At 43.0% G+C, this 26,673-nt stretch overlaps 6 protein-coding genes across 7 annotated transcripts in view; all 6 read left to right on the plus strand.

Moving 5' to 3' along the window:
* LOC139207417 (protocadherin alpha-C2-like) overlaps nt 1-26,673 on the plus strand; it is an 89,410-nt gene that overhangs the window by 37,570 nt on the left and 25,167 nt on the right. Inside the window, exon 1 of one of the 2 annotated variants that reach the window (XM_070837134.1) lies at nt 17,047-19,428. The exons of the other annotated variant lie outside the window; for it this stretch is intronic. Coding sequence (XP_070693235.1) covers nt 17,047-19,428 — 2,382 coding nt within the window. Of the gene's footprint in view, nt 1-17,046; nt 19,429-26,673 lie in introns of those variants that run through there. 2 annotated transcript variants of the gene reach the window in all.
* Nucleotides 37-2,961, plus strand: LOC139207544 (protocadherin alpha-5-like). The gene is made up of 2 exons (XM_070837280.1): nt 37-2,406; nt 2,887-2,961. The coding sequence occupies exons 1-2, from the start codon at nt 37-39 to the stop codon at nt 2,959-2,961; spliced, it is 2,445 nt and encodes an 814-aa protein (XP_070693381.1).
* On the plus strand, nt 3,690-6,080 carry LOC139207545 (protocadherin alpha-5-like). Its single transcript, XM_070837282.1, has one exon. The coding sequence runs from the start codon at nt 3,690-3,692 to the stop codon at nt 6,078-6,080; it is 2,391 nt and encodes a 796-aa protein (XP_070693383.1).
* On the plus strand, nt 7,251-9,793 carry LOC139207546 (protocadherin alpha-2-like). The gene is made up of 2 exons (XM_070837283.1): nt 7,251-9,629; nt 9,719-9,793. Exons 1-2 carry the CDS (start codon nt 7,251-7,253, stop codon nt 9,791-9,793), a joined length of 2,454 nt encoding a protein of 817 aa, XP_070693384.1.
* Nucleotides 10,644-13,028, plus strand: LOC139207547 (protocadherin alpha-13-like). The gene has a single exon (XM_070837284.1). It carries the CDS (start codon nt 10,644-10,646, stop codon nt 13,026-13,028), a length of 2,385 nt encoding a protein of 794 aa, XP_070693385.1.
* Nucleotides 13,945-16,428, plus strand: LOC139207548 (protocadherin alpha-2-like). The gene has a single exon (XM_070837285.1). The coding sequence runs from the start codon at nt 13,945-13,947 to the stop codon at nt 16,426-16,428; it is 2,484 nt and encodes an 827-aa protein (XP_070693386.1).

Genomic DNA, 26,673 nt, shown 5'->3' on the forward strand with positions numbered 1-26,673 from the left:
ACATGATTAGCGGGATTCAGTGTTTATTGTACAACGATGGGAAACGAGGAATACGTCTGGATTCACGTTGTTTTCTTTCTTTGTCTCTGTGACTGGTCTGCCTCGCAGTTATCCTACTCCATTTCCGAGGAGGTGAACAAAGGCACCGTAGTGGGGAATATCGCAAAGGATTTGCACTTAAATGTACATGACCTAGAAACCAGGGATCTACGTATTGTTTCGGGTTACAGTAAGAACTATTTTGACGTGAATTTGCGGACTGGGAACCTCTTTGTTGACGAGAGGATAGACAGAGAAGAGCTTTGTCCGAACACGGCACAATGCTCCCTCAGAATACAGGCAGTCTTAAACAAACCAATGACTGCACACCGCATTGAGATCAGTGTTTTAGACATTAACGATAACTCGCCCGAATTTATTGAACAGTCGTATTCGTTAAACATCTCAGAATCACTGTCACCAGGAGAGCGATACCTCCTCCCAATAGCAGTAGACGCAGACATGGGCAGCAACACAGTAAAGACGTACAAGCTGAGCCAAAATGAATATTTCTCTCTTGATGTGCAGAGCGGTGGAGAACACGGTGTGTCTGCTGAGTTAGTGCTGCAGAAAGCTTTAGATCGGGAGAAACAGCCTGTTCTTAAACTCGTTCTTACCGCCGTGGATGGGGGAAATCCGGCTAGATCGGGAACATTGCAGATAAATGTTAATGTATTAGATGTCAATGATAATGCGCCCATTTTTAGCAAATCTCTTTATAAAGTGCGTGTGCGTGAAAATACTGCACATGGGACAGTAGTAATGAAATTAAATGCAACGGATTTAGACGAGGGCATGAACAGTAATATTATGTATTCCTTGATCAAACGAGGAAATATTGATCCATCAAATATTTTTGATCTGAATTCAGAAACAGGAGAAATCACCGTGAAGGGTACATTAGATTATGAGGAGACGCCTGCTTATGAGGTTAGAGTTCAAGCAATGGATCAAGGTACTTTTCCTCGTAGTGCACATGCTAAACTGCTGATCGAGATCATTGATGTGAATGACAATGCCCCAGAAATATCTGTGACGTCACTGATGACCCCAGTAAAAGAAGACGCAGAACTGGGGACGATCGTTGCCTTGGTAACAGTGAGCGATAAAGATGGAGGAAACAACGGTGTAACTAACTGTAAGGTCGTGGGGTCTGTTCCCTTTAAACTCAAGTCCAACTACAAAAATGACTATTCCTTAGTAGTAGATGGACCACTGGACAGAGAAAACACCTCTCTTTACAATGTCTCCATCACAGCCACAGATGAGGGAAGTCCGCCTCTGTCCAGTTTCAGGGTCATCACTGTTCACGTTTCTGATGTCAATGATAATCCTCCTCGATTTATGGAGCCTGTGATTAATGTTTATGTCAAAGAAAACAGTCCGGTCGGCTCCACTGTGTATAAAGTAAACGCCTTAGATCCTGATCTGGATGTTAATGCAAGGTTGACTTACAAGCTGTTGGATATTTCTACAAAAAATATTCCAACTTCATCACTGTTAAACATCAACTCAGAGACTGGAGATATAGTCAGCCTGCAGTCTTTTAACTATGAGGAGTTAAAGACCTTCCAGTTCAAAGTTCAGGCCACAGACTCTGGTGTTCCTCCGCTCAGCAGCAACGTGACTGTGAACGTTTGTATCCTGGATGAAAATGACAATAATCCAGCAATTCTGGCGCCCTATTCTGAGCACGGCTCCGTTAACAGTGAGAGCATCCCCTACTCTGCTGAAGCGGGATACTTTGTGGCAAAGATCAGGGCTGTAGACTCAGACTCTGGATACAATGCGCTGCTTTCTTATCACCTGTCTGAGCCCAAAGGAAACAACCTCTTCAGGATCGGAACCAGTACCGGAGAAATCAGGACTAAGAGGAGGATGAGTGACAATGACCTGAAAACTCACCCCTTGGTGGTGCTGGTTTCTGATAACGGAGAACCCTCCCTGTCAGCTACTGTGTCTATTGATGTGCTGGTGGTTGAAAGCGCAGCTGACATCCAGACTCAGTTCAGACATGTGCCCATAAAGGAGGAGAGCTTCTCCTCTTTGAACCTCTATCTGCTGATCGCCATTGTGGCGGTGTCACTCATCTTCCTGCTGAGCCTCATCAGTTTAATAGCCGTCAAATGCCACAGGACAGACGGCACTTTCAGCAGGTACAGCGCCCCAATGATCACCACCCACCCTGACGGGAGCTGGTCTTACTCTAAGTCTACTCAGCAGTATGACGTGTGTTTCAGCTCAGACACGCTGAAGAGTGACGTAGTGGTTTTCCCCGCACCGTTTCCACCTGTAGATGCTGAGCTGATCAGTATTAACGGAGGAGACACTTTTACCAGAACTCAGACTTTACCCACTAAAGATAAGGTAAGCAATACTTTTAAATGAATGACTGAATAATTGATTGACAGTTGAAGCAACTTTAACAAAGATGCAGTTGTATTATTTGGCTGTTCATAAGTACCACCTACTTTGAGAACATCTTGTGCAAAATATTACATAGAAAATCACCAGCCCTCATGGAGATCAAGTTCCTTCACAACTAGCCAAACAATAGCACCATAACTTGCAGTCCTGTCAGAATGTGGTCCACCTTGTTTGGTCTGGTATTTAAGCTACATGTTTCATTTAAAAGAGCACACACAAAAAATTTATTTTAGTTTACTAATTTGCATAATATCCTACAGTCATAAATATTCATATAGCCAAACCATTCGTTTATGTCTTAGTAGGCAATGTGATGAAGTGAAGAGAAAAACTCTGTACATGAGAAAATATTTCATGTAGGGAAGTTGGCATGATAACCATATTGTCTGAGGTTAAACAACGCTGACCATGGTGCTGAAGTATGTTTTCTCAACCCCAGGCATCAACGCCACCACCCTGTCAGCTCGCTCCTCTAAACCCTCAGGAGAGACCTGAACCGTGTAGAACAACGTGACCTCAGCAACTCATTACTTGTATTGAGACAGAGCGATGACACTGTGCTGAATTTAGCAGTCTTTGGTTTGACTTTCGTTATGCTCTCAGACATCAGTTTAACACTGAACTGAAAATAGCTAACAAGCACTGAACTTGTTATGAAATTGTTTTGTTTACGAAAAGGACTTCATATCATATCTAATTTTCTTGAGTTCATTTCTTGGTCTGTTTTTTTGTGGATACATGCATGTGAACTGTTAAGTGGCTGGTCTGGCTTAGCAAATGTCCATCAACAGATAGTTGTTGCACTCTGAATATTTATCTAAATGTTTGAGCAGTCAGCATCGGCATTGATAAGAATACAAGTGATGAAGCTTTAACTAGTCATGATTTGCGAGGTTGGATTGTATTTGGAGTCCCTAAGAAAATGATTTGTGTGAAACTATACAGTAAATTATTTGACCAAGTGTAAGGCTAACCTGCTCATCATTCACCACATGATGTCGCTGGAGACCACAGATTAAAATGTTTCTATATATCTTAAACTCCTCCTCCGTGGATGAGACTAAATCAAAACGTCATCGACCATCATAACCTCTTGGGCACTCGATGGTGTTGTAACGAGAAGAGCTGGAACTTAAACGGAGCGATTTGTTTTTGAGGGAACTACCTATACAGAGGATTCATGATTGACTCAATTCAGCTCTTTTATCGCACCAAGGATGTATATGCAACGACAAAAGGAACTCGTCTGGATTCATATCACTGTGCTGCTTTGTCTTTGTGACTGGTCTGCCTCTCAGATATCTTACTCTATCTCCGAGGAGGTGAACAAAGGCACCGTAGTGGGGAATATCGCAAAGGATCTGACCCTCAATGCACAGGATCTGGAAAACAGAGATCTCCAGATTGTATCCGGTTACAAGAAGAGATATTTTGACGTTAATTTGCGGACGGGTAACATCTTTGTTGACGAGAGAATAGACAGAGAAGAGCTTTGTCCGAATACGGTAAAATGCTCCTTGAAATTGCAGGCGGTTCTGAACAATCCAATGAGTGCACACCGCATCGAAGTAAATGTTTTAGATGTAAATGATAACTCCCCAGTTTTCATTGAACAATCGCATTTATTTAACATCTCAGAATCACTGTCACCAGGAGAGCGATACCTCCTCCCAATAGCAGTAGACGCAGACACGGGCAGCAACACAGTAAAGACGTACAAGCTGAGCCAAAATGAATATTTCTCTCTTGATGTGCAGAGCGGTGGAGAACACGGTGTGTCTGCTGAGTTAGTGCTGCAGAAAGCTTTAGATCGGGAGAAACAGCCAGTGATCACACTGCTCTTGACGGCTGTAGATGGAGGTAAACCTCCAAGATCAGGAACATTGCAGTTAATCGTTAATGTGATAGATGTCAATGATAATACACCGACATTCAGTAAATCTCTTTATAAGGTCCGTGTTAAAGAAAATGCGCCTCCTGGAACACTCGTAATTAAGTTAAATGCTACGGATTTAGACGAGGGCATAAACAGTAAACTCGTGTATTCGTTTATCAAACGAGGAAATACTGATCCATCAAATATTTTTGATCTGAATTCAGAAACAGGAGAAATCACCGTGAAGGGTACATTAGATTATGAGGAGACGCCTGCTTATGAGGTTAGAGTTCAAGCAATGGATCAAGGTACTTCTCCTCGTAGTGCACATGCTAAACTGCTGATCGAGATCATTGATGTGAATGACAATGCCCCAGAAATATCTGTGACGTCACTGATGACCCCAGTAAAAGAAGACGCAGAACTGGGGACGATCGTTGCCTTGGTAACAGTGAGCGATAAAGATGGAGGAAACAACGGTGTAACTAACTGTAAGGTCGTGGGGTCTGTTCCCTTTAAACTCAAGTCCAACTACAAAAATGACTATTCCTTAGTAGTAGATGGACCACTGGACAGAGAAAACACCTCTCTTTACAATGTCTCCATCACAGCCACAGATGAGGGAAGTCCGCCTCTGTCCAGTTTCAGGGTCATCACTGTTCATGTTTCTGATGTCAATGATAATCCTCCTCGATTTATGGAGCCTATGATTAATGTTTATGTCAAAGAAAACAGTCCGGTCGGCTCCACTGTGTATAAAGTAAACGCCTTAGATCCTGATCTGGATGTTAATGCAAGGTTGACTTACAAGCTGTTGGATATTTCTACAAAAAATATTCCAACTTCATCACTGTTAAACATCAACTCAGAGACTGGAGATATAGTCAGCCTGCAGTCTTTTAACTACGAGGAGTTAAAGACCTTCCAGTTCAAAGTTCAGGCCACAGACTCTGGTGTTCCTCCGCTCAGCAGCAACGTGACTGTGAACGTTTGTATCCTGGATGAAAATGACAATAATCCAGCAATTCTGGCGCCCTATTCTGAGCATGGCTCCGTTAACAGTGAGAGCATCCCCTACTCTGCTGAAGCGGGATACTTTGTGGCAAAGATCAGGGCTGTAGACTCAGACTCTGGATACAACGCGCTGCTTTCTTATCACCTGTCTGAGCCCAAAGGAAACAACCTCTTCAGGATCGGAACCAGCACCGGAGAAATCAGGACTAAAAGGAGGATGAGTGACAATGACCTGAAAACTCACCCCTTGGTGGTGCTGGTTTCTGATAACGGAGAACCCTCCCTGTCAGCTACTGTGTCTATTGATGTGCTGGTGGTTGAAAGTGCAGCTGACATCCAGACTCAGTTCAGACATGTGCCCATAAAGGAGGAGAGCTTCTCCTCTTTGAACCTCTATCTGCTCATCGCCATCGTGGCGGTGTCACTCATCTTCCTGCTGAGCCTCATCAGTTTAATAGCCGTCAAATGCCACAGGACAGACGGCACTTTCAGCAGGTACAGCGCCCCAATGATCACCACCCACCCTGACGGGAGCTGGTCTTACTCTAAGTCTACTCAGCAGTATGACGTGTGTTTCAGCTCAGACACGCTGAAGAGTGACGTAGTGGTTTTCCCTGCACCGTTTCCACCTGTAGATGCTGAGCTGATCAGTATTAACGGAGGAGACACTTTTACCAGAACTCAGACTTTACCCACTAAAGAAAAGGTAAGCCATGTGTTCTGAATGCTTGTAAAACTTAGCAATTCCTTTTCCTGTCTGCTTATGAGTTCCAGTATTTACAGTATAAAAACATAGCATGTCAAGTAAACATCATAAATAAGATAACAAAATGCTATCACTGACTCTCAATGTTTCATGCTCATAGACTGATATTGAAACAGTAACTAATATAACTTTTTAGGATACCACACTAAAGGGGATGTTGAAGATCAGTTGTTTAACAAGGTGTAACATCTAGTAATTTCAGAAACTGTTCCACATGTTATAACTTAAATGGTCTGAGCCAAAATACCAAGCTTCAATCATCCTCAATGTAAGCAGCTCTGAATTATAGTGGGGTGACAGAGGGAGCTCTCCGTGGTGCTGAACTATGTTTTTGTGCCATTCAGCTGCAAGGCCACTTGCTTTCTTACCTGTTGAAACCATATAGTAAGTAATCAAAATTATATAAGTTGATATTTAACCTGAATTGAAGTAGTGGTCAGTGTGGTGCTGAGTTTACAACGTTGGTTGTATGTAGCTGTATCATTCTGCTGCAATGTGACATTTGCAAAGCTTCCTGAAATTGAGTGTAGTGACAAGGCACTGTCCGTGGTGTTTGACTTTGTGTTAACATTTGGTTTCTGTAACATCCTGAGGTGAATCAAACTTGTTTCTTTAAACTATTATTTATTCTATATACCGATATGGGACTTCTTTAGTTTGGCAATTCCACTCTGGATTCAAATATAACGTCATTTTCTTTGTAAATATAGTGCATTATTTGTACTTAAGACAGTAGCTCGTTCAGCCACTTCAATATTTTGCTTTTCCATCAATGATGGTTGTTACACTAAATATCAAAAGAAATGTTGATATAGTAACTCTGAACTTTTATGTCATTCATAATATTTTAAATCATTTGGCGATGTGATGCACTGGATTGTATTCGTTTACCTACCATTCACCACATGATGTCGCAGGAGACCATAGATATGAATGTGTTTGTAAATCCAAAACTCCTCCTCCTCCCTGCATGGGAAACATGAAACCGTCATCGGCTATTAGTACACCCGCGGAAGGTGCAGTAACGAGAAGGACAGTAGCTTCCCCACAAAAACATCGCTTTGTGACGGAAATATCTGTGCTGAGGATAAATGATCGATTGGATTCAGTTCTTTGGTTGCATCAACAATGTATATCCGACGACAAAGGGAATACGTCTGGATTCACGTTGTTTTCTTTCTTTGTCTCTGTGACTGGTCTGCCTCGCAGTTATCCTACTCCATTTCCGAGGAGGTGAACAAAGGCACCGTAGTGGGGAATATCGCAAAGGATTTAAACCTCAATGTGCAGGAACTAGAAACCAGGGATCTACGTATTGTTTCGAGTTACAGTAAGAAATATTTTGACGTGAATTTGCGGACTGGGAACCTCTTTGTTGACGAGAGGATAGACAGAGAAGAGCTTTGTCCGAATGTGATAAAATGCTCGTTAAAAATACAAGCCGTTTTAAGCAACCCAATGGCTGCACACCGCATAGAGGTTAGTGTTTTAGATATAAACGATAATTCGCCTACTTTTATTGAAAAAAAATATGCTCTGAACATTTCCGAGTCATCTTTACCGGGAGAGCGATACCTCCTCCCAATAGCAGTAGACGCAGACATGGGCAGCAACACAGTAAAGACGTACAAGCTGAGCCAAAATGAACATTTCTCTCTTGATGTGCAGAGCGGTGGAGAACACGGTGTGTCTGCTGAGTTAGTGCTGCAGAAAGCTTTAGATCGGGAGAAACAGTCGCTAATCACACTGCTCTTGACAGCTGTAGATGGAGGTAAACCTCCAAGATCAGGCACATTACCAATAATTGTTAATGTATTAGATGTCAATGATAACATACCCACGTTTAGCAAATCTCTTTATAAAGTGCGTGTGCATGAAAATACTGCACACGGAACAGTGATAATAAAGTTAAATGCAACGGACTTAGACGAGGGCATGAACAGTAAACTCGTGTATTCGTTTATGAAACGAGGAAATATTGATCCATCAAATATTTTTGATCTGAATTCAGAAACAGGAGAAATCACCGTGAAGGGTACATTAGATTATGAGGAGACGCCTGCTTATGAGGTTAGAGTTCAAGCAATGGATCAAGGCGTTTCTCCCCGTAGTGCACATGCTAAACTGCTGATCGAGATCATTGATGTGAATGACAATGCCCCAGAAATATCTGTGACGTCACTGATGACCCCAGTAAAAGAAGACGCAGAACTGGGGACGATCGTTGCCTTGGTAACAGTGAGCGATAAAGATGGAGGAAACAACGGTGTAACTAACTGTAAGGTCGTGGGGTCTGTTCCCTTTAAACTCAAGTCCAACTACAAAAATGACTATTCCTTAGTAGTAGATGGACCACTGGACAGAGAAAACACCTCTCTTTACAATGTCTCCATCACAGCCACAGATGAGGGAAGTCCGCCTCTGTCCAGTTTCAGGGTCATCACTGTTCATGTTTCTGATGTCAATGATAATCCTCCTCGATTTATGGAGCCTGTGATTAATGTTTATGTCAAAGAAAACAGTCCGGTCGGCTCCACTGTGTATAAAGTAAACGCCTTAGATCCTGATCTGGATGTTAATGCAAGGTTGACTTACAAGCTGTTGGATATTTCTACAAAAAATATTCCAACTTTATCGCTGTTAAACATCAACTCAGAGACTGGAGATATAGTCAGCCTGCAGTCTTTTAACTATGAGGAGTTAAAGACCTTCCAGTTCAAAGTTCAGGCCACAGACTCTGGTGTTCCTCCGCTCAGCAGCAACGTGACTGTCAACGTTTGTATCCTGGATGAAAATGACAATAATCCAGCAATTCTGGCGCCCTATTCTGAGCACGGCTCCGTTAACAGTGAGAGCATCCCCTACTCTGCTGAAGCGGGATACTTTGTGGCAAAGATCAGGGCTGTAGACTCAGACTCTGGATACAACGCGCTGCTTTCTTATCACCTGTCTGAGCCCAAAGGAAACAACCTCTTCAGGATCGGAACCAGCACCGGAGAAATCAGGACTAAGAGGAGGATGAGTGACAATGACCTGAAAACTCACCCCTTGGTGGTGCTGGTTTCTGATAACGGAGAACCCTCCCTGTCAGCTACTGTGTCTATTGATGTGCTGGTGGTTGAAAGCGCAGCTGACATCCAGACTCAGTTCAGACATGTGCCCATAAAGGAGGAGAGCTTCTCCTCTTTGAACCTCTATCTGCTGATCGCCATCGTGGCGGTGTCACTCATCTTCCTGCTGAGCCTCATCAGTTTAATAGCCGTCAAATGCCACAGGACAGACGGCACTTTCAGCAGGTACAGCGCCCCAATGATCACCACCCACCCTGACGGGAGCTGGTCTTACTCTAAGTCTACTCAGCAGTATGACGTGTGTTTCAGCTCAGACACGCTGAAGAGTGATGTAGTGGTTTTCCCCGCACCGTTTCCACCTGTAGATGCTGAGCTGATCAGTATTAACGGAGGAGACACTTTTACCAGAACTCAGACTTTACCCACTAAAGAAAAGGTGAGTTGCTTGCAGCCTCCCACAAAATTTCAAAAGTGAAATGTCCATTAAGGGCTATTTTTCCTGTCCTGAATGTCTTTTGTAATCAGGCCTACCTGATGTCTGTTGCCAAATACTCTATTGTTGCTTTCAAGTCCATGATTTACAAACATGAGAGAAATTAGGTGTGTTATAGATAAGAAATTACCAATGAAGTGTGTCATTCATTAAAATCCAAACCATGAGCAACCTGTGCATAACGTTGAACTTAAACAGATAACAGACTTGTGTTAACTTGAAAATTGGTGGCTATGTCCTGCAAGTGGGTTTGGAGGGCACTTTCCATGGTGCTGAAAACATACCATTTGTCTCCATCATCCTCTTGGGCTTCATAATCAAAAAAATCTGGCATGACAGGGTTGTCAATTCATTAGGCTGTAGTTTCCTAAGCCCTTTATGCTCCTTTGTTTTTAACATGACAATGATTTGGTTTATGAAGTGCTGAACAGTCTTCAAATACTACACCATGATAGTACGCTTGACATTTGTAATTAGCCTATGTTTATGGAAAGTACTGTCCATGCCTTTGAACTCACTATTTTTTGAACTCACAGTTACATTAAATTCAGATTGTTTTTGGAGATCATTCCACTTTTCCTCCTGTTGTATTTGACTTTTTGGGATTGTTTCCTCTCTAAACAACTGGTAGTCTTCTTAGTCCATTTAAAGATTTAAGGTATGAAGTATTATAGGTGTTGTAATACGAGTGTGATACTGGCTTTTTGAAACTATTTTCATATCTAAACTGTAACGCACGGGGTCGCTGATGACCACATGTTTTTGTGAGCTCTGTGTTTTCAGTCTCCACCTTTCCGTGTGAAGCGTCACCAGACTGTGATAGTGCTTTGTGAGAGCAACGCGAGCGGCGATGAGACAGAGAGGACTGGCGTGGATGGAATTAAACATGCTGGCCGGTCGAGTGGCGATTTGTGGATAAATACATTTTGCATCTATTCGGTTTCTTTGAACGCAGCGATGGGCAGTGGAGGGAATAACGAAATACTCTGTTGGCTGTTCATCCTGGTTCTATCGGACTGGGCTGAGGCTCAGATATCCTTCTCTGTTTCCGAGGAGGTGGACAAAGGGACTGTGGTAGGAAATCTCGCGAAGAATCTAAATGTGAATGTTAGAGACCTGCAAACGAGGAATCTTAATATCGTCTCTGGGTACAGTAAGAAGTACTTCGAGGCCAATTTTAAAACGGGGGATCTTTATGTTAATGAGCGAATAGACCGCGAGCAGTTTTGTCCAAACACGATGAAATGCACACTGAACTTAGAGGCTATACTAAGTGATCCCATGGTGCTCCACCGCATTGAGGTGGCGATTGTTGATTTAAATGATAACGCGCCTACCTTCGTCGAGAAGTCATATGCACTTAACATATCTGAACTGTCACCCACGGGCGAACACTTCTTGCTTCCTCTGGCTCTTGATGCAGACACGGGAAGTAATGCAGTAAAGACCTACAGGCTGAGTCCAAATGAATATTTCTCCCTAGATGTGCAGAGCGGTGGGGAACATAGTGTATCTGCTGAGTTGGTGCTGCTTAAAGCTTTGGACCGTGAAAAACAGGCTGTTATTAAACTAACGCTGACTGCTGTAGATGGAGGAAAACCTCCTAAAACCGGAAGCTTACACATAAATGTTAATGTTCTGGATGCCAATGATAACACGCCGTCATTTAGTAAAACACTCTACAAGGCGAGGGTAAATGAAAATGCGCCTGCTAGGTCATTAGTAATTCAACTGAGTGCCACAGATTTAGACGAAGGGGACAACGGAAGGCTCACTTTCTCCTTTGTGAAGCGGGGAAACTTCAATCCCGCCGACGTGTTTTTAATTAATGCAGAAACCGGTGAGATCACGGTAAAGGGTCATTTAGATTACGAGACACAGTCAGCATATGAAATTCAAGTTCAGGCGACAGACCACGGGGGTTTGCCTCGGAGAGCAAATGGAAAACTGCTGGTGGAGGTGGTCGACGTGAACGACAATGCCCCAGAAATAGTGGTGACGTCACTCATGAACCCCGTTAAAGAGGACGCGGACATAGGAAGCGTAGTGGCGTTAGTGACGGTGACTGATAAAGATGGAGGGAAAAACGGGCAGACAAGCTGCAAACTTACTGGCTCTGCGCCTTTCAAGTTACATTCCAATTATAAGAATTATTACTCTTTAGTTGTAGATGGGCCTCTTGATAGAGAAGGATGCTCTTTCTACAATGTGACGATCACGGCAACCGATGAGGGGACCCCGCCTCTATCCAGCACCGGCGTAGTTTCTGTTCAGGTTTCTGATGTCAATGATAACGCGCCAGCTTTCCTTGAACCCGTGATTAATATTTATGTGAAAGAAAACAGCCCCGTTGGAGCTCGTATCTATACCATATCTGCAGTGGATCCTGATGTAAATGAAAACGCGAAAGTGATATACTCAATAGATGGTCAATCAAACAGTATTCCTGTTACTTCAATTGTAAACATCAACTCAGAGACTGGAGATATAGTCAGCCTGCAGTCTTTTAACTACGAGGAGTTAAAGACCTTCCAGTTCAAAGTTCAGGCCACAGACTCTGGTGTTCCTCCGCTCAGCAGCAACGTGACTGTGAACGTTTGTATCCTGGATGAAAATGACAATAATCCAGCAATTCTGGCGCCCTATTCTGAGCACGGCTCCGTTAACAGTGAGAGCATCCCCTACTCTGCTGAAGCGGGATACTTTGTGGCAAAGATCAGGGCTGTAGACTCAGACTCTGGATACAACGCGCTGCTTTCTTATCACCTGTCTGAGCCCAAAGGAAACAACCTCTTCAGGATCGGAACCAGCACCGGAGAAATCAGGACTAAGAGGAGGATGAGTGACAATGACCTGAAAACTCACCCCTTGGTGGTGCTGGTTTCTGATAACGGAGAACCCTCCCTGTCAGCTACTGTGTCTATTGATGTGCTGGTGGTTGAAAGCGCAGCTGACATCCAGACTCAGTTCAGACATGTGCCCATAAAGGAGGAGAGCTTCTCCTCTTTGAACCTCTATCTGCTGATCGCCATCGTGGCGGTGTCACTCATCTTCCTGCTGAGCCTCATCAGTTTAATAGCCGTCAAATGCCACAGGACAGACGGCACTTTCAGCAGGTACAGCGCCCCAATGATCACCACCCACCCTGACGGGAGCTGGTCTTACTCTAAGTCTACTCAGCAGTATGACGTGTGTTTCAGCTCAGACACGCTGAAGAGTGACGTAGTGGTTTTCCCCGCACCGTTTCCACCTGTAGATGCTGAGCTGATCAGTATTAACGGAGGAGACACTTTTACCAGAACTCAGACTTTACCCACTAAAGAAAAGGTGAGTTGTCAGTGACCCAGGAATAAATTCTCTGTGTCAGTCCATGTCTGTAAAAAGACGACTTTTGGTATTTGCTTACTTTTCGTTAAATATATTTCATGTATGATTGTGAAAACTACGTAATACAAAGTGGTACTTTGGGGTATTTAAATGCGGATCGTGCATTACCTATTAACTGAATTTATGTGGGATGTTATTTGAAACAGTTGCTGAATAATAGTTTTAAAGCAGAGAAGTCAAAGGCGAAGTTAGCGAGGACGCTGTCCGTGGTGCTGAACCACTGATTTTTTTTTTTCTTTTCTATTAATATCGCTTCTACACTGTTGCCCATAAAGTTGGAATAATTGTTCAATACCCCCAATTTTGTTAAAGCCTGAATACACAGTTTGCAAAGGTTAATTGTGGTTTAAGTTTCACTGTGATATGTTTGGAAGAATTTGATCAATAAAGTTGAGAAGATATACACTTTATTTATCAAGAATAAATCACATTGTCATGAGAAGAGGTAAAAAAAACATTTTTTTCCAACTTTATGGGCAACAGTGTATATTACTTCAATCTTACTAGCAGACTATGTATCACCTCTTTAATATGTTTTGCTCTGGTGACACACAACTGATACTAAGCACCAGGAGTTACATTTGGAGTGAACGTGGTTTTATACTATTTTCCACTGGAATTCATTTTTCGACTGCTTTGCCCACCACTGATATAGCTACACTTAAGTATTTAATAATAACCTCATATACAGTAGCACAAACATAACAGTTGGTGTCACTGGAGACCACAATATCCGTGTGGCTCCATTTCTTTCCCTCCCTGACTCCTCCTTTCTGTGCGAAACCTCAGTAGTCCACCGGTGCTTTGTCAGAAAATACACGAATGGTTGCGAGACAGAGAGGGCTTCACCCGTTATTGACAAAGTGTGGACATGTTCGAAAATGATCATTTCCTTCTTTCTGTGGCAGCGATGGGACGTGGAGGACTAACAGTCACGATCTGGATACAAATAATAGCGCTGCTTTGTTTGTATGATGGATCTACAGCGCAGCTCTCGTTCTCCGTTTCCGAGGAGGTTGACAAAGGAACGATAGTGGGAAATATCGCAAAGGATTTACAAATTAATGTCCACGAATTGGAGAAACGGGATTTGCGAGTTGTATCTGGGAATTCTAAGAAATATTTCGACGTGGATTTAAAAACTGGTGCTCTGTATGTTTGCGACAGGATTGATCGTGAAGACCTCTGTCCGAATACGGCTAAATGTTCCCTGAATATAGAAGCCATTCTGAGCCACCCAATGCATCTGCATCGCATAGAGGTGCAGATTATTGACATTAACGACAATGCGCCATCTTTTCGTGAAAAGGAGAAGATTTTCAATGTTTCGGAATCTTCTTTTACCGGGGAGAGGTATCTACTCCCGATGGCGAACGACGCAGACACGGGCAGTAACTCGATAAAAAGCTACAAGCTGAGTCCAAATGAGTATTTCTCACTGGACGTACAGAGCGGCGGGCAGCACAGTGAGTCTGCTGAGCTCGTGCTCCAGAAATCATTGGACAGGGAGAAACAGTCCGTTATTCGGCTTACTTTAACTGCTCTGGACGGAGGAAAACCTGCCCGATCAGGGACATTGCAAATAGTGGTACATGTTATGGATATAAACGACAATGTTCCGGTATTTAGTCAAGCTCTGTATAAGGCTCAGGTCACTGAAAACGCTCCCTTTCAGACATCCATACTGACTGTAAGTGCTACAGATTTAGATGAGGGAATAAATGGTGAGATTGTGTATTCATTTATTGAGAGGGGACACTTCAATCCTGAAAAAGTGTTCTCCATAAACCCAGACACAGGGGAAATAACTGTAGCAGGAAAAGTAGACTATGAAGAGAATACAGCATATGATATTCGTGTACAAGCAAGAGATAAAGGCACCCCTTCTCGAAGTGTGCATGGTAAAGTGTTAGTGGAAGTTATTGATGTTAATGACAATATACCAGAAATCATTATCACTTCTCTTCTGAGCCCAGTTAAAGAGGATGCTGAGGTTGGTACAGTGGTCGCTCTGGTGACTGTAACTGACAAAGATGGGGGGAAAAATGGTCTTACCAGTGCGAAAATACTTGGAGTGGTGCCTTTTAAGCTAAGGCTAAACTACAAAAATTATTATTCATTAACAGTTGATGGACCTCTTGACAGAGAGAGTGTTTCTCAGTATAATGTCACCATCATAGCCACTGATGAAGGTACTCCACCACTCTCCAGCACAAGTGTTATTCCTGTTTACATTTCTGATGTGAATGACAATGCCCCTCTATTTTCAGAGCCTGTGATAAATGTATATGTGAAAGAGAATAGTGTGGTGGGAGCTACTATCTTTACCATAACTGCAGTTGATCCTGACATAGAGGAAAATGCAAAAGTAATATATTCATCATTGGATGGCATTTCAAAAAGTATTCCAATAAGCTCTGTTATAAATATAAACTCAGAGACTGGAGATATAGTCAGCCTGCAGTCTTTTAACTATGAGGAGCTAAAGACCTTCCAGTTCAAAGTTCAGGCCACAGACTCTGGTGTTCCTCCGCTCAGCAGCAACGTGACTGTGAACGTTTGTATTCTGGATGAAAATGACAATAATCCAGCAATTCTGGCGCCCTATTCTGAGCACGGCTCCGTTAACAGTGAGAGCATCCCCTACTCTGCTGAAGCGGGATACTTTGTGGCAAAGATCAGGGCTGTAGACTCAGACTCTGGATACAACGCGCTGCTTTCTTATCACCTGTCTGAGCCCAAAGGAAACAACCTCTTCAGGATCGGAACCAGCACCGGAGAAATCAGGACTAAGAGGAGGATGAGTGACAATGACCTGAAAACTCACCCCTTGGTGGTGCTGGTTTCTGATAACGGAGAACCCTCCCTGTCAGCTACTGTGTCTATTGATGTGCTGGTGGTTGAAACCACAGCTGACATCCAGACTCAGTTCAGACATGTGCCCATAAAGGAGGAGAGCTTCTCCTCTTTGAACCTCTATCTGCTGATCGCCATCGTGGCGGTGTCACTCATCTTCCTGCTGAGCCTCATCAGTTTAATAGCCGTCAAATGCCACAGGACAGACGGCACTTTCAGCAGGTACAGCGCCCCAATGATCACCACCCACCCTGACGGGAGCTGGTCTTACTCTAAGTCTACTCAGCAGTATGACGTGTGTTTCAGCTCAGACACGCTGAAGAGTGACGTAGTGGTTTTCCCCGCACCGTTTCCACCTGTAGATGCTGAGCTGATCAGTATTAACGGAGGAGACACTTTTACCAGAACTCAGACTTTACCCACTAAAGAAAAGGTAAGGGTTATGGTGCAAACGGATGCCAATGATTTATTTCTTCACTTGATGCAATTTAATTTATAAACCTTGCTTTAGTGCGCTGTCCTTAACAACATTGTAGTTGTGTGTCATCTGGTGCATCTCTTAATGCCAATTTAAGATTCTCATGTGCCATTATTGTAAGGGTGGAGCTTCTAAAGAGTCATTGTGGTCTTAATTTGTTCCTCTGTGACATGTTGGTCAATTACTTTAGCACTAGTTTGTCTTAGGCAATAAGTTTGGACTTTCCAACACATTTCAGATACTTGGCACTTGCTAATGCCTCTTAAGGCTATTTGTGCTTGCTAGAATGCCTGATGATTGTTTGTTGCTTTTCAATCGATGGCAAATCAATATGAATTTTGAGTCACTTAATTTCACCAAGACATTTGAGATTTAATGACTTCATCATCTATTATCACGTTTTCTCGCCACTGACTTCAACATCACCACAAGATGTCGCTCTTAGCTCACAGAATTTGAATAATTCTTTTCTGTGCGACGCTCCTCCCTTTTGGTCTAAAAGAGGGGTTTGTAAGTCTTTGTTCGACGCAGCAGTACAGAACATCATCACTGTTTTGAGGGGCTCTGTCCTAGATATATCATTACTGAGCAATGTTACCGCCGGAGTGATTTTTTTCTAACTACCTTGTTCAGCAGGCTATGGACAGAATGCCACAGGGGAATATCTTCCGGCATTGGATTTATATTTTGTTCCATGTATCGCATATATGGAGTCTCGCAGCATCACAGATTGTGTACTCAGTTACGGAGGAATCAAGCCCGGGTACCACTGTGGGGAACTTAGCGAAGGACTTGCATCTAGATGTACAGGAATTGGAAACTCGAGGTTTTCAGATTTCAGGACCTAACACGAGGTATTTTGATGTAGACGTTAAGAGTGGGGTTGTCTTAGTGAAAGACAGAATAGACAGAGAGGAGCTCTGCTCTCGAAATGCAAAGTGTTCTCTGGAAGTGGAAGCCATTGTGAACCATCCACTCAATCTCTATCGCTTTGAGGTTAAAATTTTGGATATCAATGACAATGCACCCTCTTTTCGGACAACGGGAATTGTTTTGAACGTGTCTGAGTCTGCTTTTCCTGGTGAAAGATTTGCCCTACCGAAGGTCTTCGATGCAGATGTCGGCAGCTATTCGGCGAAGAGCTACAAGCTCAGTCAAAATGAACATTTCTCCCTGGATGTGCAGAATGGTGGAGAGCCGAGTATGTCAGCTGAAATGGTACTGCAGAAAGCCTTAGACCGTGAGAAACAGCCGGTCATCAAACTAACGCTGACAGCTGTAGATGGAGGAAAACCTCCTAAATCAGGCACGCTACACATCACCGTTAATGTACAAGATGTAAATGATAATATTCCAATTTTTGACAAGTCGCTGTACAAAGCTACAGTACCAGAGAACACGCCTCACGGCGCAACCGTAGTTTCTGTGCATGCTCGCGATTTAGATGAGGGTCTCAACGGAGAAATACTGTATTCTTTTATCAACCAAGATGACGATAACGATGCATATAAATTTGCCATTAATCCCCTAACGGGGGATATCACTGTAAAGGGTGAACTGGATCACGAAAAAAGCAATGCAGTTGAAATTCGCGTCCAAGCGAAAGACCAAGGGCCAAGTCCAAGAGCATCTCACTGCAAAGTACTCGTTGAAATCACTGATGTTAATGACAATCCACCAGAAATATCAGTAACATCTTTAGTCAACGTGGTGAGGGAAGACGCACCCGTGGACACCATGGTTGGACTGGTAACGGTGAGAGACAACGACTCGGATAAAAACGGCGTTGTTCAGGTTAAAATAGTCGATTCAGTGCCGTTTAAAATCAAGAACACGTATAAGAATCATTATTCTTTGGTCGTAGACGGAACTTTGGACAGAGAACGAGTTTCTCAGTATAATGTAACAATAACAGCGACTGACGAAGGGGTTCCGCCTCTTTCCAGCACAAGTGTTATTACAGTCCACGTTTCTGATGTCAATGACAATGCACCTCGTTTTGAAGAGTCTGTCATAAATATTTTCGTCAAAGAGAACAGTCCGGTGGGCGCAGTAATCTATGCTTTGACTGCAGACGACCCAGATGTAGACGAAAATGCAAAAGTAACGTTTTCAGTGATTAATGATCATAAAAACAATGCAATAGGGTCGGTCATGAACGTCAACTCAGAGACTGGAGATATAGTCAGCCTGCAGTCTTTTAACTATGAGGAGTTAAAGACCTTCCAGTTCAAAGTTCAGGCCACAGACTCTGGTGTTCCTCCGCTCAGCAGCAACGTGACTGTGAACGTTTGTATCCTGGATGAAAATGACAATAATCCAGCAATTCTTGCGCCCTATTCTGAGCACGGCTCCGTTAACAGTGAGAGCATCCCCTACTCTGCTGAAGCGGGATACTTTGTGGCAAAGATCAGGGCTGTAGACTCAGACTCTGGATACAACGCGCTGCTTTCTTATCACCTGTCTGAGCCCAAAGGAAACAACCTCTTCAGGATCGGAACCAGCACCGGAGAAATCAGGACTAAGAGGAGGATGAGTGACAATGACCTGAAAACTCACCCCTTGGTGGTGCTGGTTTCTGATAACGGAGAACCCTCCCTGTCAGCTACTGTGTCTATTGATGTGCTGGTGGTTGAAAGCGCAGCTGACATCCAGACTCAGTTCAGACATGTGCCCATAAAGGAGGAGAGCTTCTCCTCTTTGAACCTCTATCTGCTGATCGCCATCGTGGCGGTGTCACTCATCTTCCTGCTGAGCCTCATCAGTTTAATAGCCGTCAAATGCCACAGGACAGACGGCACTTTCAGCAGGTACAGCGCCCCAATGATCACCACCCACCCTGACGGGAGCTGGTCTTACTCTAAGTCTACTCAGCAGTATGACGTGTGTTTCAGCTCAGACACGCTGAAGAGTGACGTAGTGGTTTTCCCCGCACCGTTTCCACCTGTAGATGCTGAGCTGATCAGTATTAACGGAGGAGACACTTTTACCAGAACTCAGACTTTACCCACTAAAGAAAAGGTAAGGTGAATCTCTCCCCAGGGAGTTCGTAGACCTCTAGTTTTATGACTACTACATACACAGTCTCCTCTCCTTTCGTCTCTGTCTGCTTTTGTATGGCGCTGTCCCTTGTGCTGAAATCGCAGGGGCCTGTTGGGGCCTCGAGTAGAGCCGAGTGGGTGCTAGTGGAAAAGCGCCAATAGTCATTCTAGTGTGCTAGTTAAAAAAAAAAAAAAAGTTAAGACTATGGTGGGTAGTGAAACCAAAACGTAAAAGTTAAAAAACAATAATAATAATAATTGTGTTGTTGTTGTTGTCTATAGCACAGTATGTGACGTCTTGAAAGGCCTTTCTAGCAACAAGACACTTTGTATAAACAACTGTTGGGTTAAAGTAACGACGACGCGCAGTAAAGTGCTTATTATCACCTCAAAACTTAAGAATAACTTAGATATTTAGATAAGTCGCTGCAAACAAGGTCGAAATGAATTAAAAGGCACTCATGTATCATAACCCATTTCTCCAGCGTGTATCCACGTTACTCCACAACATAGATAAACAACTAGTTCCGCATTGCAATATAGCCTCCATATAGCACAAAAGCTCAGCCGAAAGTAGCTTACTCAGTATAGTGACTCAGCTACTAGCAAAGCTACGCTGAATGTTCATGATATTTATGACACAATAAGTTACTCAAAGGTTGTATGTTCACAAAAAAAAACTCACTGGAGATATGCTGAGCTTTTTGGCAACCTGTCGGGCGAAATAAGTCAGTTCCTCGTGGGTTTTAAAGTTATGGACACATAACTGGGTCTCGATGAATCCAAGAGATTCCCAGAGTGTCAACAAACAATTTAAGTATTAAAAATGGCGAGTCTGCTTCTTCCTCGACACTCACACACACACTCGCTGCGCTGAGTGCTGCCTCTGGTGGCTCCAAGGTGCATTGCAACCACTGTGATAGCTAACTTTAGCCCTCGGCCATAAGTGAGGAGGTTTTGTATTTCACATGGGTTGCGCAGTCCTACATGTAAATCACCGCAGGCCGTATGAGTAAATCTTCATTTTGTTACTTTACCATGCATTTCAGCTTATCTCATATCAAATAGTCCGCTCTTTGTCTGTTGAGGCTACCTGAAATGATTAGTTTGGCTAATTACTAGCCTAGCTTGCTGTATATGAAAGAGCTTGTGGCTATGTGTGGTTGGAGAACCAGAAATAAACACAGTCAGTGACCAGCTTTTTGATGACGTGTTCATGCTTTGTGAAACAAGTAAGGAGACCTGAGCCTACATTTGGCACGTTTTGTGACAGAGAGTTGTCGACTGCAGCTGTATTTCTTGGGTGGGATGTTGTGCTTAAAAGTCAGGTATGATGTTTACTGTCGCTCTTAATGACAAAAGTACAAACTGCTTCGTACAGAGATTCATCAACCATTCAAAACTAATTTCTCAAATAGATATAACCACAAGGCAAACTCTGTTATAAAATGGTTTCTGGTCATTGCTTTCTGCATGTGTGCATGCAGTTAATTGTGTTCTTCACATGTTGTCAGGTTAAAGTTATACTGGAAATCATGTGAGATGACCAAAGTCATTCGCAGACCTTTTTCCACAGCAGACATTTTGACTTTTCACAGTAAGAAAAGCACTGGTGTCACTAATTGATGATTACTCTGTTCTGTTCAAGAGTCCTTGTGAGCTGAAATTCACAATACCAGAAACGTGGAAGTGAAGCAGATAAATGGAATTCAGCTATCATTAAATGTACTGTTCACATCTTTGCTTTTCCTACTCTGTTCTTGTCGAACTGCCTACTATGAAAAAAGGGCCTTTTAGAATGATAAAGTTGTGGTTTGTACAACAGGGAAATGATGGATATGTCGAACAAGCCACATCATCTTTACAGGAAAGAAGCAAAACAAGTGAAAACACCTTTAAGGGTGAATCATAGGCATGTGAGGTATTTCATCCACACAGGCTTGGTACTGTATCTCTTTAGCCTTAAAAAACACTTTCTAATCTGAAATAATCTGTCTTTCTGTCTTTTTTTTTATATTGCCTTCTTAATATTTGTTCTACTCATAGGCTACCATTGAATTTGTTCCTCTTGGGATATTTCCATCAGCATTGTCGTCACACATCACTATCTCTGTTTTTGATTTTGATTCTTTACTTCTTGCACTCATGATATCTTTGCACTCCACCAGGGCAATTAATTACATATTTATTTTTGTTATTTATCCATTTGTCTGTATGATATAGGACTATATTTTCAACCGATTACACCATACATACATTATAGCTGTTAAAAACTGCATTTCAAGACTCTGTGTATTGCCAGTTATATTTTTATACTGTAGTTCCTTATTTATTTTTTATTTTTCTTACTTCTGTCTGCTTTCTGTCCTTATTTCAAGCCATATACATGGTGTTATTCATTTCAAGCCTGTTCCTTTTTCTCTTCCTCCTCCTCCACCATGCTGCCAGACCTCTTTCCCCTCCCCCTCTTTCACCAGCACTCCCTGAGAAGGGGAGCAGCTGAGAGAACTAACAGGGAATTAACGTCCATCTCTGCAGACGTGTGCTACCAGCGTTAGATCACTGCAAACACGATCTAATATATGTTCATTAACATCCCTAATGTGTGTTTAGTACAGGCAACCCTGAACAAGTACCCATGTGTATTCTGTTTTGATTACATTTGCCAATGGTTAAATCAATCTTTTATTTGAATGCGTTTTTAATAATGTATTTATTGTTCATATCTGGAGGAATGTGATGAGATGTTGTCAGTGAAACTCACTGTACACGTTGCCGTGATGGGCCTATGATGCTTTGAGTCACTCAGACGAAGTGACCTCATTTCAGGGAGTGGTACAGCACAAACAAGCATGGCTGATCCGTCATTACTTCGTTCGTTTGGTTGGTTCAGTGTGAAGAGACTGGAAGGGCTTTTTTTGCGCTCTGCATATTGCAGGCGAAGCGTGTGGGCTGTGTGAAGCTTATAAGTGGGTCAGCGTGTGATTTAAAGATGGCAGCGCGCTACATGCGCCACCTGAATGAACTCTCTTTTTGAGCTCTTTTTGCTATGCAGTCAGTGTTGCATGCACAAGCTCCCCATACTGTGCTTCCCGAAACAATGCCTGGAGTAGTCTCTGCGTAAAAGTGGTTTAGTATATGTTCTGTATGCTGCAGCTCTCTGTGAATGTGAGTGAAGGAGAGAGGGGGGAGGGGCAGGTAATTTTCCGCTACTCGCTGCAGCAGCATCAGCAGCAGGAGGGAGTTTCAGCACCGATCGAGGTATCAGCTCCGCTCGGCTCAGCTCTGAGCTCTGCGGCTGGGCGGGGCCGACAGCACCCAGTGTCAATCACAGCCAAACCGGCTGGGAGGGGCAAAGGGCCGGGACGGATGAGGAGGAGAGGCTTTTACCCATGTAACCATCAGAACATCGTGTGTCTGTGTCGGTCTGATGTGTTACAGTGCGTTTTCTAAAGAGCCGCAATGTTGTGCTTGTTTACAGCAGACCTTGCTTCCTGTGGATGTTTTCTACAACCACGATGATAGTAGTTATAATATATACACATTGAACATCTATTGGGAGAGCTATAGCTTTGTGGCAGTATGCATACGATGACGACATGGGTTTAGAGTGTGCATCTCATAAAAGCTTCAAACTCTGCCTCCCCCTGTGCTGCAAAATGCACTAAATTATTGATTCTGCACTACATTATCCTGGTTGAGGCATGGGGCTAAGTGGTTCACTTCATAGGTTGCAGTAGAGACATTCACCTAAGTCATATTGGTGGATTAGACAGATGGGTTCAGCAGATGGACAAAAAAACATGATGTAGAAATGTCCTTACATCACCAGTTTTATAACAAGCCAACAGAACAGCAGAGTATTTAAGAGAAAATTTATTTTTTCTTCTTTATTTATCTCCCTGTCTGTCACACACGCCTTTTGTGGCACTTCCTGTTTTTCTCCTTTACAAGGGTGTGTCCTTTGTGTGAGTGAGGTTAGCGCTGCTATCTGTGGTTACCATGGAGACTGGTCTGAGCCTTAATGAAATGATGAACTAGTCTGTTTCCAGGGAGCTGCCAGTATGTACCCGCCCCCACCCAGACATCCATCCTAGCATGTGTTGTATCGAGGCAAGCAGGAAGGAAGCAGGGTGGACACAATAGGAGGCAGGAGAGATGCAGAGAGAGAGACAAAGAGAAAGATGCCAACCATAGATGTACAGCATCTGGAGCAGAAATGCCAAGTCAGACGAAGGGTATAGAAAGTGAGCAAGCGAGGGAAAAGTGTGTGAGATTAGAGTATCGGTTCTTAAAAGGGAGAGGGTTTTAGAGGAAGTCACAAATATAGCAGCACACACTCAAGCCTTGAGCGTGAGATAGTGAGAAAACTGGAGCTTCTGAGGATGAGATGGACAAAAAACACATTAAATACATGCCCTGCAGCTGAGTGAGAACATCACAGGCTTACAATTGGTCACAGATAAAAGGAAGAACTTATCACCACCCCTCCCCTTCTCCCCTACTTCCACCAACCCGTCCTCCATCCGTGCTCCCTCTTAGTAGCATCAGGATGTTGTTGCGGTCATTAGATTAGCTTTGTCATGCTCAGAACCACGGGTTCCATCCTCTCCCATCCACCAACGATACAAAGCCAGGGCATCCTAAGAGGGAAGTATCCAAAGCCTGCCTGCTTTTCCAGATAGCTTTGTTCAGCGCCACAACAAGAATCTGTTTGATTTATGCATAGCCTGAACCAGGACAACCAAGGAACTGTTTAACCCTTGCAGGGCCTCAGGAGGGGGGGATTTGTGCTGCTTTTAGTTCTCTCATGCCCTTTATTTTTGAAAGCAAGGTACACAAGGGATCAGCACGAACAAACATACCCAGAGAATGCCTCCTCCACCCGCTTACTCTGTCCACCTGAGTAAAAGGATTGTGTTTATCAAGGGACTTTTGTTTCAGAGAATTAAAAATGGGAAAGTTCTTGTGCACCGAGATAAGTATGTTGAGAAGAAGGTATGAGAACACAGCTTTGTCATAGTGTAGCGTAGTGTTGTCTGTCATAGTGTCTTCTTTTGCTACAGTTTATAAGCCTGTATTTTGAGTTCTGTATTTCACAAGTGTTTTTGATTTGAAAGAGTGATGCAGATAAAGTGAGTGACAGCAAAACTGAAGCAGATTGTTGTACCTTGTCTGTCATTTTGGCCAGGTTAAATGATAGCCTAAATGCATGCGTGCAGCTGGCTTTGTTCTATGTACAGCATTTTGCAAGTGGTTGTGATGTGTATGCAATATATTTTTGTTAAATTCATGGTTACTGCTTTGATGACACATATGACTTGCCCCTGTACTGTTTACAGGCTATGGTGCTGTAGATTCTACCATCAATACGCTTTATTCTGCTCTTTCTCATCTCACCTCTGGAGGGTGCCTTGCCTTATATCTTGCTTTATCCATTGCGGTCACTGTATTGAAAATGAGAGAGAAAATGACTGCCACTGCAGTCTGATGTCTGTGCCCTTCTTCTCTCTTCCCCCTTGTCCCTCTCTCTCTCTGTCTCTCTCTCTCTCACGCACACACTCATGGCTGGGATTATGTTTTAGTGCTTAGGCTTAATGAAAAAGTCGGTGCAGATGGGCAGTGGGGTGATGATCACATGTCCAACCCTTGTACTACCAATGTGATCCAACAGAGGGACCAATTTCACTGTCTCTCTCACCTCTCTTCCCTCTTGCTCAGCCTGCCTCTCCCCCACACACAGTAGGTTTAAATTTGCAGTGCAAGATTGACTTTTAACCTTTCTCTCTTTTATGAAGGCATAACTAATATACAGTGATTGAGGGACTTAGGCTAAAGATAATGTTGTGAAACATATTTTATATTTTGGTTTTCAGCAGAAGAGCTAACAGAAGAGATATTCATTTAGGATGCTGTGTCTATCTCCTCCAAGAAAATGGCTGTTTAGATAGTTTCCTTATTTTAGTGCATCTTTTTTAATTAACTAAATCTGAAAGCACATTTCCTTACACCACAGACGCTGCCGCCCACCTACACAACATCCTGCAGATATTTCCTCAAATTTTCTATTCTGTTTTTCTCACTCTCCTTATCTTTGAACAAGCATGAAGAAAAATAAGAATATTATTTGTGCCTTTAATAATTTACCTGTACCAATGTAATCCATAATACAATATGACTGCTGTCCCCTGAACAAAGTGGCACAAAACCAACGCTTTATGAGGTTTTCACTAGAAATACATTTAAAGTTCAGGTCAGCAAATGATGATCTTTTTTTCCCCCTCTCCCTCTGTGTTAAAATAAGGCATACAATCTGAACATTACCTGTGAACCAGTAGGTGTAATCAGTATAACCTCTAAGGACCTGCATGCTTCTATTCCCTGCAGTCAGTACATCTGCTTATCAAAGCCCTTGATGGCTGTTCCCGGCCACAACAGCAAAATATGTTCTAACATTCATTCAGACAAAATAATGTTGTACTTGGATAGCATTTGTGTTTTCATAGTTGAGTTTTACACTGAATATGTGTGTGAGAGAGCATGCATACCCACAGGCACAAATGCCCTTTAAGTTTGCATGACAGCCTCTGTTTGTATATGTGTTGACTGAGAGAGCGATGTAAGGAGTCCTGCTTCATGATAACTCAGCTGTGACCCGTTCCTCTATGGATCTCTGCTGTCATCTGACTCATTGAAAATAGGGGGATTCTAGATAACAGACTCTTTGGGGAAGAAATATAAATGGCTTTTAGAGTGGCCGCTCATAGTATTAATGAGGTTGAGTCTTAGTGTAGAGAATGTTATTAATATGATGGCCATCTTGCATAATTGATGAAATGGGGGGTGTTAATATTCTGGCAGAGAGAATGAACAAAGAGGGTTAGGGTTTTTAAAATTTAAATTATATCTATTTCCCACATCTATTACAGATCTACCTGTGTAAAGCCATTGTCTTCCCCTTTTTTTTCAGTCATCAAAAGGCTTGTGTGTGTTTCGCATGTGTTGTGTTTCCACTTAAAACCACAGTATGCCCCTGAGCCTAGCCTCAGTTGGAACAGCAGATATCTGAGTAGAGTGGAGAGATTAGGCCAGAGGTGATTGGGGAAAGTGAGAATATAGAGGAATTAAAAGGGGGTTAATAGTACATTAAAAACTTTTCAAGGTCAGGTAAAGTAACTGATGAGGAGGGGGGAGGAAGCTCTGACAGCTTGTGTGTGTGGGTTTT

Source organism: Pempheris klunzingeri, chromosome 9, assembly GCF_042242105.1.
Source record: "Pempheris klunzingeri isolate RE-2024b chromosome 9, fPemKlu1.hap1, whole genome shotgun sequence".
In the NCBI taxonomy this organism is placed as follows: Eukaryota; Metazoa; Chordata; class Actinopteri; order Acropomatiformes; family Pempheridae; genus Pempheris; species Pempheris klunzingeri.